General features: G+C 47.6%; 1 protein-coding gene across 2 annotated transcripts in view; it reads right to left on the bottom strand.

Moving 5' to 3' along the window:
- The window catches only part of MYO5B (myosin VB), a 345,627-nt gene that overhangs the window by 232,763 nt on the left and 100,364 nt on the right, over positions 1-12,500 (bottom strand). Inside the window, exon 1 of one of the 2 annotated variants that reach the window (XM_059138812.1) lies at positions 837-902. The exons of the other annotated variant lie outside the window; for it this stretch is intronic. Within the exon in view, the coding sequence (XP_058994795.1) occupies positions 837-887 (51 nt within the window). The 5' untranslated portion in view covers positions 888-902. Of the gene's footprint in view, positions 1-836; positions 903-12,500 lie in introns of those variants that run through there. 2 annotated transcript variants of the gene reach the window in all.

Raw genomic sequence — 12,500 nt, 5'->3', positions numbered from 1 at the left:
TCCAGAATAAACTTCTTGGGAAGGGTAGTGTACTATACCTCTTTGGTTTCTCCCAAATGCTCACCAACAGACTCTGGTAGATTGATTTCTCTTGCCTCGGTAATCGCGACTGGGGAAAAAGTGTCTATTATGTCCATTATTCCTGGCCAGTCACCTGGCCTTCCAGAGGCAAGTCAGCTTTCTTTTTAAGTATCATTTCTTCAAATTCATCTGAAGCTCACATTGTAGGAACTCTTCTTTAGGGGTTCGAAATATGAAAAAACAACCAACACTTCCTCTGAGGAAAACTTATTTGTCCCACCCAAATTATGTTGAAACTTAATCCCCAGTGGGATGGTGTTTGGAGGTGGGACCTTTGGAAGGGCATCAGGTCCCGAGTGAAGCCCTTACGCAGGGCTAAAAAGATCAGAATTATCCCCCTCCTGCTACATGAGAAAGCAGGGAGAAGACTGTCTGGTCTGGGCCTTAGCAGACTCTTGGACTCCCCCGCCTCCAGAATTTGGAGTTTACAAGCCAACTCAATTTGTGGGATTCTGTTACAGCAGCCCAAATGGACAGAAACAGAGGGATTCCAGGAAACACTATCTATAGGATGTTGACTAACATCCCTCATCCATCTAGAACTCAACAAGCAACTTCCATATGCTCTACAAGCCGCATTTACATTGAACTGGGCAATCACCATGACCCCATCATAGGGGGGTTTTCTGCTGTACTCCTGGCTCCCTTTTTAAAAATCTTTGTTGTTATTTTAAACCAAGATTTCAAAAAATTTTTTAAATCAAAGCAGAGAAGCCTCCTAGCATTTTATGTACCAAAGTCTTCCTACAACTGACCTGGCATGTATTACTATGCAACACCAGGGAGTTACTACCTCTTGGATCCATTCAGAAAGAACCACATTGTCTCACCACTTCCCCTACAACACAGTCCCACATCCTTCTACAGCGTTAAGTGAGGTTTTCTTTATCAACATGCAAATAAGCTGGTTCTAAGTTCTAAATGTGGAACTCAGAATTCACTTTTGCCATAGAAACCATCCTAGAAGAAATAGGTTCCCAGGACAGCCCACACAACCTACACACCCCAAACAGAGTAAGCCTGCTTCTGCAAAGAAGGGGATGTCCAATCAGCCCACAGCAGATACGAGCCTGGGGACTCTTGTGCCACCTGCATAAGGAAATGGTCCTAAGAGAGGGCCCTGCCTGAAAACATGGAAGGGCACCAGCCCCACATCTGCCGATGGAAGCACTGCAGCCACTCGTCCCTGGCCAAAGGCAACAGGCCTGAGTCCTCTAGTACCACTCAGAACTGGCGGTTTGAAGACGAGTTGCTAACTATCTGGCAGCGCCCCTCATGGCAGCTCTGATTCACCAGGGAGCATTTGGCGAATGTTTGGTGCGTGCCCCCCCCCCCGACCCTCCCGCTACACCAGGTCACGGTTCTGTAGCACTCCATCGGCTCAGTCCCCTAGGGCATTTACAAACATATGTGTTCAACTTATTCCCATACCTGCCCTTTTATTCTCAAGTTCAATTCCCACAAATATGAAAAGCTATCACTACCATTTACAGATGGCACTTTCATAGTACTCAACGTACACTCATCCCTTAATTCCCACGACCATCCCGCAAAGTAAGTATACTCAGATTAAGGGATGCCTCTGCAACAGAAGGCGACTGGTAGCCCCAAACTTCAGCCCAAATCTAGCTGCTATTCTGTCGTCTTTCTAGGGGTACAGGCTGTGGCTTTCCTGGTACAGGAGGCCCTCAGGGTCCACAGGCCACCATTTGTTTGTCAAATTAGCCACAGGTTACTACCTGGCTCACTGCCACACCCTGTGCTGCGGGGCTCAGGAGCCCCCAGACTGGTGTTCCGTGTCTGCTCGCAGCCTCTCCCCATTCAAACTCCATTTACATACAGGTTTGTACTAAAAAAAGCTCCCAAAACTTCAAACACACTAAAAGGGAAAAAGGGAGGAAATTAGACAAGGAAAAGCAAAGGTCTGGCCAAGGGGAGGATGCGCTTGAGCCATCCTCAAGCGCCTGAGAAACAAGAGACCCAGTCAGGGCCGCCCCCCACGGGCGCGTGCGGAAGCACAGCGGAGCCTGCCACCAGGAGCCTGGGGCTATTTCGAGCCCGTGACTTCATGAGGCTCCAGCATCTGTGATGCTTCTGCAGGTTTCTAATTTCAGCTGCAGAGACAGAGTCCAGGAAATGAGGCAGACATATCTTAGGGCCTGCAGAAACAGAAGAATCCGAATGAATAACCAACGGCCTGCCCTGAAGGGGTTTCAAATAAGAGGCTCGAAAGATGGGAAGAAAAGATGCGCAGAGGAAGTGGTAGGCAAGGAGCCCGGAGGGGCGGACACAGCCCGGAGCCGAGACCCTGAAGAAGCATGAAGCCAAAGTCACAGTGACAGGCGAGGCAGGAGAAGGCATCACTGGGCCTTCCGTCTGAGAAATGAGAGAAAAGACACAAAGAGCTTCAGTGACACGCCGGGGATTCACACAGTGTAATGGAGAAGGGAGAGTAGAGAGCAGAGCTCCTGCTTCTGGTCATTGTTCAAGCCTACCTGAGTAGAGCAGGTGCGTTTGAAGCCCATGGTTTGGGCCCAGAGTTAACAAAAAAAGCACCCAGTCTGCTCAAAGAGCTCTAGAAAGGTTATAAGGTGCCATAGAAACTGTGGAGTTCCTGGAAGGAGTTGGTAAAATGCTTAGCTAGACCCTAACTTTGAGCTTTCCAACAGGGCAATATTCAATTTTGTAAAAAGCCACCACTGTGAATGAATGCCAGTGACATGCTGGAGCTCAAACTGAAATTAAGGGGGTAGGAAAGGATACTGGAGTCAGTAGGAACAGAACACATTAAGCAGACACTCTAATATTAGTTGACTTACTGAATCACTGAATAAATGTCAGGACTGTTAGGCTCCAAAAATACTTTACTTTCAAGAATTTGAAAGCCTAAGCATGACATAAAATTCAGAATCCATTAAGGAAAAAGACTGATATATTTGACAGCATTCATTATTTTTTAAAGATTTCTTTTAGACAGTGCATGTGAGCAGGGTGGCAGGGGAGGGGGAGAGAAGAGAGACAATCACAGGCAGACTCCCCAGTGAGTGCACAGCCTGGCACGGGGCTCCATCTCATGCCCCTGAGATCAGTACCTGACCCAAAACCAACATTCAACCCACTGAGCCACCCAGGCACCCCGACAACATATTTTTTTAAAGACTCTCCACAAACAGTTTTAAGATCAAATGGCAGAAGAAACATTCACCAACTGACAAAGGTTTACTATCCATTATTTTTGAAAAGATCCTTCAAATCAGGTACAAATTATGAGCAACCTAGAAAGAGATGACACCAGGAACTACAAAGAGCCAGTCAACGTACTAAAAGATACCCCACCTCCACCATGACTCAAGAAATGACCATCAAAGTGGTGCCTGGGTGGCTCAGTGGGTTAAGCGGCTGCCTTCGGCTCAGGTCATGATCCGAGGGTCCTGAGATTGAGCCCCTCATCCAGCTCCCTGCTCAGCAGGGAGCCTGCTTCTCCCTCTCTTACTCCCCCTGCCCATGTTCTTCTCTCTTGCTGTGTCTCTACCAAATAAATAAATAAAATCTTTAAAAAAAAAAAAAAAAGAAATGATAATTAAAGATGCTGTTTTTTAACCTATGCATTTGGCCAAAAAAATTTAAAAGCTGATGATACCAAGAGGTGAGGAAATAGGAACACGCCCCCAGCTGACAGAACCGTAAGAGGACACCGGGACAGCCGGCAGCACCTGTACAGGATGGAGTCCGCGGGGGTGTGGCCCGCAGCATGGTCTGTTGTTGTAAAACTGGAGAACTGACCTAAGTCTCTATCAACAGTGAGGCGGGGGCTTGGGGTTTAAGAGCATTCATGCAGTCATCCCTGTGAGTCTCATAGTCCTGAATAGTAGAGAAGTACATGTGATTTGAAAAGATAATAGAAGTATATTAAATGGAAGATGTAAGTTAAAAACATATGGAGTATGATCCTTGTTTTAAAAAAAGACACCTATGGAGACATGGTCTGTGTATGCAAAGGGCTGGTCTGGGAAGTGTATCCCAAAACTTGAATTTCTCTCTGAGCAGGTGGGGTTAGAGGGGAAAAGTGCTGAAAAGGAGGGGAAGGTTAATGAGGACACTCATTTGGTTTTCTGCATCTTTCCCGTTGTCTATCATACTCCTGAACTCTCTTGGAAGGAATTCAATCAAAATATTAAAGATTCCATAATGAAACATCCAGAAAATGGTGGTTCACCGTGAAGGGAAGGAATAAGCCATCCAGGGGAGACTTGCAGAGATGACCCCCCCACCACCATCATATACTCTTTCCTCATGACAACACTTTGTGCAAAAAAGGAAAAAACTACCAACAGATCATTGTTGATTTTATCAAATATTTAACACAGACCAAATACTCCGGTGTCCTTAGACTTCTTCACCCATGCACCTGTACGGAACACATGATGCCGCTTGATGCAGTACTAACTGTTAGTATTGACAGTTAACTATTAGACCAACAAAAACTGAAGCCAGGGCTCGCTTCCTATGAACCTGCCCAGCAACAGACTGACCTACAGGTTTTAAACATTTCCTGCACAGCCTCTCCCACAGCGGGTCCCTCTTCAGCACACCCATTTCAAGAATAAAAATTAAAATGTACTCTCACTAAACTAACTTCTGCTGTCATAGTCTGCCTGTCAAAGCCATTTATCCTCTGAGGACCGATGCCTTGGCACAGCCAACAATTCGGCCCATGAAACAGAAGTGAGAGGAATTACTTGCATATTTCCCTCTTCAGCACACCGTGGCCTACATTTAACCCATGAAGTCAGGGGACTGAAGTAAGACCTTTTTAGTATCATGACTAAAAACAGCTTGGGGTGCCTGGGTGGCTCAGTCATTGGGTTTCTGCCTTCAGCTCAGGTCGTGATCCCAGGGTCCTGCAATGGAGCCCTGTGTCGGGCTCTCTGCTCAGTGGTGGGCCTGTTTCTCCCTCTCCCACTACCCCCTGCTTCTGCTCTTTCTCACTGTCTCTGTCAAATAAATAAATAAAATCTTTATTAAAAAAAAAAAAAAAGACTAAAAACAGCTTTATTCCAGTGGTATTTCTGCTTCTCCACTGGATACAGAATGAATCAGGCAGGCATACACACAGGGCTCCATGAGTGAGGACAGGTGTCCTCACTGAGCCACAGACATGCCCATGTCTAGCCTCCTTTGCTACTAAGGCAACCATCTGTGAGGCTGGCTGACTTCTTCCGAAAGGATCTACAATCATCTAAGAGACAAAGTTAAAAGAATGAACCCATGGCCTTGGCTGACGAGCTACTTGCTCTAACCACCTCCGAGGAATGTTCCTCGGTACAGAGGGCCTTACATCAACAGAGCCACCCGAACTCACACGCCCCGAAGTGAGTCGTGCCATTCAAAGCAGTTTTCCAAAAGCCCAAATGATGGCTGCTACAGCTCCTAAAAAAACCTTCAGAGGCATTATTCTTGAGTATATCCCTCAGGGGTAAAAATGTTGTCTCTTTAGTGACAATGGAGTCATGTGGAGGTGTGAGTAGGTCCCAAGGTAGGTCCCACCCACCTCTGAATCCTCAATACTCCTAATACCATCCATTCTCCTGGTCACCAAGCTCAGAACCTTGGAAAGGACTTTCCTATGCCTCCATACTCAACAACTAGATGACCAAGTCATGTTCTGTCCAAACATCTGAGAATGAAGGGAAGCATTAGGTTGAACCATAAGAAATAGCCCCCACTTGGCCATTTCTGACCTACAGAAAGGCAGCTTTCCAGGACTCACCTACACCACGTCAATATGCATAAAGTAGGCATTTCTGGGACCAAAAAGGACCTGCGGTCACCCAGCATCAAAGCCATCACCAAATCCTTTCCCACTTGCCTCCCCCACCACCTCTCCCCTGTCCCATGGGAATCTTCTTGGTCCAAACATTTGCTCTGTTCCTTTCAATATAGATTGGTGGACTGGCCCAGTCTCTCTCTAACCAGTCCTACCGGCAGCTAGTAGATCTACCTTCTTCAAACACACACCTGGTGTTGCCAAGGTTCAGGAAGGATCAGTGCTCCCAGAGTCCCTTTGAGACCAAACATCCTAGGCTGCTGTTCAAGGCCTTCTGGACTCAGACTCTCCACTGGCCATGGTTTCTTCTCTCTCAGCCTGACCTTTAAGCCCTCGGTCACTGGCCTGGGCACACTGAATAGCCTTCAGGAAAAAAAAAACAGAAACGAAGACAAAAATTCCAATCCCCTCCCCATGCTGCCTTGCCTTCCTGCTCCTGCCGGGGCCCAGCACTGCACTCTATCCTAGTTCCTCGGCATGCCGCAATATACCGACAGTCAGACACCGTCGGCTCTCTGCTCCTCTGGGAAGCCCCACAGAGCCAGCAGACCCTGTGGCCTCACCTGGCACCCACCCACAGGGCCAGTGTGACCAGGCACTGTCATTGCCCGATGTAGTTAAGAGAATCAAATCAAATTACTCAATTTCCTGGACAAGCCAAGTAAATTTCAAAATCCTGCTGCTGATATGGTTCCCTCTTCCTGGAATGTTCCTATCCCTCCCCCATCTCATCCTCTTGAAATCCTCCCCATCTTTCTTAAGCCTTCTGACTTTCCTCCCACACCCATTCCCCACAGATGAACCTTGCAAACCCATCCTGCCTATCTTGGGGCATGCCAACGCATCTGGCTGGACCCAGAGCTATTAATACTCTTGTCTCAACCCAACTGAAGGCCCCAGGAAAGTAACCCTAACCACTCTTTTGATTTCCAAGCTAGGACACTACCTAGCCCAACCAAAACATTCAATAAAGACTGAGTGATACAGCTGAAACATGTCCGGTCCATGTGCAGCTTATAAAATGTTTGGAACACAATCCAAAGAGAATTTCCAAAACTTAAGCAATAGCAGTGTGGTGAGAATATTCCTAAAGTTACTTAATGCAACAATAAAACGTATCTAGACATGCAAGTTCTGATCTGTTAACAATTCCATCGCTGTACAGTAGCAGAACGTGGGGCTTATTTCTCAGGCAATGAGCACAATGGCTATGTAGACGGAATAGGCAAAAATTCTTGGTTCCCCATAATGTATCATCAAATGACACAAGCCAGGTATCAGAGGAGAATCAACATCTAACACAGGTCCCAAGACTTCACAAGGCCTAGAGGCAAACCCATGACAGCTCATGAAGCAGGTACAGCTGTCAGAGGACCAGGTGCCAACAAAGAAGCCAGGGCAACAGACCACAGACCCTGGGGAAACTAACATTCAAGAGGCACAGAGAGGGCACAGTGACAGCAACAGGAAAGGAGACAGTAGGACTTGGGATGGCAAAGGGACATCATGAGCCAAGAAATAGATATGCAACCTTAAACAAAGGGGAAACTCCATACTGTTTGTGCCAAAGAGGTTAGTAGTGTGAGCCAAGAAAGGCAAAACTGACCAGCTTCCAACAAGTCCAAGGAAGAGACCACCTCTCAAGATCAGAGTCAATGACTCGCTGCAGTGAAGATATTTCACACTCCCCCACAGTGTAATTTGCTTGTATCTAACGTTCTCCGCCAAGCAAGACAATTTGTTTGTTTACTAAGGACTATCCTTTGAGTTAATACTCAGATTCATGGAGAAATAGACTTCAAGCAGCGTACTAGCTCATAGGTGCTCTGCTCGAACGGTTTCAGGACCAAGGTGGCCACTGGGAATTACTGCTTCAGAGTTACAGGCTGCAAACCCAGGCGCCATGTTCTCTGGATTCCAATCAAAGCAGAACATTGATGTTAGATGTCCCAGTCAAAATCAGTGGTGATACAACCACCAAGTACCAAACTAGTCGTCATGAACCCAGAGACGAGAGACACACGAGCCTCACTCCAAGTAGCCCGTAAACCACAACTTAGCTTCAGAAACACGGGACTATTCAACTGCGTGGCAAAGACTGGAAGTGTGATAGCACAGGTGTGTGGCACAGGCTGCCAGAGGTGGCAGGACTTGAACTGAAGGAACAGGCAACAAAAGGCTTAGAAACAGGAAGGAACTAATGTCAATGACTACACAGTAAGTGCTCCCGGAGGATCCAAGCAGGGAGTGACAACCGCCTGCTCTTGGGCCACAGGTAACTGAGGTACGAACAGAAGACCATGGAGGGGTGGCTCGTGGAGGAGGGCAGGTCAGGCCCTGCACCTTGGACTCCCAGACCAACTCCTGCCATTCAAGCAAGCCCCGAAAGTGCCAAGGCCATCTGCTCCCTCTCCCAGCACCCAGCTCTTCGTCCATATTGCCCGTCTTCACCCTCCCCGGAAGGAGAGAGAGCAGCGGCCTCTGTAGGAGCAACCCCAGCGTGGCGCGAAGAGCAGACTGCTCTCTGGCTTCAGTACAAGGTCCCCGTTTCATGTCCATGTAACCCATCTTCTCTGACAATCCACAATCCCAGCACGTCTCAGTCCGGAGTTCCTTAATGAGGTGTGAAGCCACGCATTTCCAACTCAAGACCCACTTTTGTCCATCTTTGTACCTGCTGCTCTGAATAAAAACTCAAAAGGTGCGGGGTGGGGGGGGGGGGGGGGACCCTACCTCAAACCAAAAATGCATGTCAAGCAATCGTGGGAAATGGGTTTGGACAGAAAATATGGAGGCTTCTCAACACAGGACGGCGTTAGTGGTTCCAGAGCAGGTCAGGGACACGTGAAGATTCTGTTTCGAGACACTTTGTCCAGCAACAGTAGCACACACAGGAGAGCCCTGAGAGAACACAAGTCAAACACGGTGCCCCGCTTCCTTCCACTCCCCAAGGTCTGGTCTGGCTTCAGAGCTTCCTGCCATGCCGCTTAGCAAAATGAAACGAAGCCAGCTCTTGGGACGCTCGCCACCAAGTGCTCACACCTGGAACACAGCAACCGCGCTAGAAGTGAGAGGTTCTCAGCCAGATATGATCTTGACCAGGAGACGGTGAGCAAGGTCAAGACATTTTTGGCTGAGCTGTGAGCGGCTGTTAAGCAGAAGGGATGGAGCTGTACATCCTTTCAGTAACTGTCCCCAAGAGCCTTCACAGAAGGGGCAGCTGAGGAACACGAGGTATCTCCAGTTACTTCTCCCTGCAAATCCAGTTGGCTTCATGGATACTAAGAGACATCAACATTAGACAGGGTATCCTACCCTCTACTGAAAGGACTAACGAGGAACGGTACTCAATAGCCATATGTGCCTGCCATGAGCTTATATGCTCGCTGAAAACACTGGACACAGGCAAGCCTCCCTAGTCCACACGAGCATCCTAAAACCACCTTCAGAAATTTACCTCCCACAACCCGTTTGTCATCTTCCAAGCTCAGAGCCACGATTCACAGCCCAGGTGTTTCCTCATAGCCGCCTTCGAGCTGCTAGAAGAGTAAAAACACTACATGCAGGGGTGGTCCAATGACAGCAGAGAGCTGATTTTCTATCTCGCACATCTGTTTGGATGTTCACTAGAGTAAATTCTTAAATGACTAATTCACAGTTTCACTTTGTCATGGTTAAAGCGAAGTATTTTCCGTGACATCTGCTTCTGCTAAATCAGGATCTTTTTTTCCTCCTGAGTTGTCACACTAAAGACGCTCAGTGTGATGCCTCACCCTGGCTCTGTTGCTCGAGCGAGGTGGGGAGAGTGCACCCTTTCAGGCCTGGGAATCCCAGCTTCGCTGAGCATCTAGGAAGTATCTACTCCTATAGCAATAGGCCCACTACCAACAAAACCCCAGATCCCCGAGCAACAGAGCTATCCTAGTCAAAAATGGCCGGCATGCTCTGAAGGGTACCAATCACCCTCCAGTTCATGCCTTATTCTTCCCCCAAAGCATGGGACACTGACTGGTTAGACTCCAGGATACAGACTACGACCAGGGAGGGCATGGCCACTGGAGTCCACAGCTCACACACAGTGCTCTTCCCTGCTCTCCGCCTTGTCTTCCAGGTCTAGAAATCCTAAACTCAACCCGAGCTAGAGGCTTCTCAGTGCCGGGCCCTTCCTGCTCTCCTGTCTATGGACAAGCCAGAGTGCGGGAAGAAACCTCAATAAGGATGTGGCCTGGGGGAAGCTGGGGCCAATTGAGGCCCCATCAAATGATTGCTCCAAACCCAGAACTCCGCTTTGGAAGCCAATGCCCTCAGGCTCATAGATGTAATGGAACTTTGTTCACTATGTGGCAACTGTTCTTTGGGAAGACAGGTACTTAGTGAGCAGTACTCAGGTACCCTTGGGTCCTTATCTATCATCTCTGTACCGTGTAATCTTCACCTGAAGTCCTAAGGCAATCTTCATTGCCATATAATAAGGTTTTAAAAAAAAACAAAAAAACAAAAAAACAAAAAAAAACCCTGAGTATTAACCCCGGGGAAAGGAGATAACTCAGAGCAGGACTGCAGCCCAGCTAGAGAGAAGCCAGGTAACAACCTTCCCCAATAACCCAGCATTACACAGACCCACCAAGAAGCTGGAAGAGAAGGGTGGCAGCAAATCAGGAACAGTAAGGCAGAGGAAGAGTCTGCAATTAGCAAACACCCTTGATCCAGGGAAGAAGCTGCTCTAGCCCAGTCCAGCATGGCCAGCAGGAAGGATCTGAACCCAACTCTTCCAAGTAGAGTCCAAAGACTAGGAACAGCACTGGCCCCTAGGAGCTGGTCTGAAATGCAGAATCTCCCATCCCAATGTAGGAGGATCTCCAAATAAAAATGTCCCCAGATGTTCTGCATGTGTATTAATATCTACTCAGCTCCCCAAACCACCAGGGCAAAAGGATTACATGAACCTATGACAGCCAGAGTTTCTCAAATTCCTTTCTTCCCCCTCCCCATTTTCTGTTTCAGCTCCTAAGAGACTCTTCTGCCCTCTCCAGAGAGTAAGGAAGTAGTTTTTGGCATATGCCCGGAAACTCATTTCCCCCCACCAGAACAGCAGCATCCAATCCAGTGCCCTGGAGGTTATCAGCAGGTGTAGTGATCATGCACTCAAAACAGGCTCTGTCTTGTCCTTTCCTTCCTCTCCCAGCCCACCCCTTCCTCCTTGCTCTGCCTGGGCTCAGGGTTGCAGGCTTACCCTGGGCTTCCAGCCTCTTCCAGTTCCCAGACTTGCCAGCCCGCTTTTTGGCATAGAGCCAACTTGGCATTTCAACAAAGCCATGACCTCAATTTACCCAAAGGACCTGAGTTTCACAGAGAAAGGGTGCTGTCTAGCCATTCCCTAAGCCACTAACACCTTGGGCCCCCCCCCCCCATTTCTAACTCGTTTGCATGGATACTTTGTCAACCCAAACCACGGAGGCAGGGAATGGCCAAAGACCCTCCACAGTCCAACCCTGCCTGGAAGTTACATCAACATCTCACAATCTTATCCTGTTTAAATCCCTTAGTGTGGTCTAAATACCAATCTTTTTTTTTTCTTTTTTTTAATTTTTTATTTTTTATAAACATATATTTTTATCCCCAGGGGTACAGGTCTGTGAATCACCAGGTTTACACACTTCATAGCACTCACCAAAGCACATACCCTCCGCAATGTCCATAATCCCACCCCCTTCTCCCAAACCCCCTCCCCCCAGCAGCCCTCAGTTTGTTTTGTGAGATTAAGAGTCACTTATGGTTTGTCTCCCTCCCAATCCCATCTTGTTTCATTGATTCTTCTCCTACCCACTTAAGCCCCCATGTTGCATCACCACTTCCTCATATCAGGGAGATCATATGATAGTTGTCTTTCTCTGCTTGACTTATTTCGCTAAGCATGATACGCTCTAGTTCCATCCATGTTGTCACAAATGGCAAGATTTCATTTCTTTTGATGGCTGCATAGTATTCCAAGGGCAAAAATGAACTATTGGGATTTCATCAAGATCAAAAGCTTTTGCACAGCAAAGGAAACAAAGACAACTGACAGAATGGGAGAAGATATTTGCAAACGACATATCAGAGAAAGGACTAGTGTCCAGAATCTATAAAGAACTTAGCAAACTCAACACCCAAAGAACAAATAATCCAATCAAGAAATGGGCAGAGGACATGAACAGACATTTCTGCAAAGACGACATCCAGATGGCCAACAGACACATGGAAAAGTGCTCCATATCACTCGGCATCAGGGAAATACAAATCAAAACCACAATGAGATATCACCTCACACCAGTTAGAATGGCTAACATCAACAAGTCAGGAAATGACAGATGATGGCAAGGATGCGGAGAAAGGGGAACCCTCCTACACTGTTGGTGGGAATGCAAGCTGGTGCAGCCACTCTGGAAAACAGCATGGAGGTTCCTCAAAATGTTGAAAATAGAACTGCCCTATGACCCAGCAATTGCACTATTGGGTATTTACCCTAAAGATACAAACGTAGTGATCCGAAGGGGCACATGCACCAGAATGTTTATAGCAGCAATGTCCACAATAGCCAAACTATGGAAAG

Source organism: Mustela lutreola, chromosome 11 (assembly GCF_030435805.1).
Source record: "Mustela lutreola isolate mMusLut2 chromosome 11, mMusLut2.pri, whole genome shotgun sequence".
Taxonomy (NCBI): Eukaryota; Metazoa; Chordata; class Mammalia; order Carnivora; family Mustelidae; genus Mustela; species Mustela lutreola.
This window is presented reverse-complemented; position numbering and strand designations above follow the sequence as displayed.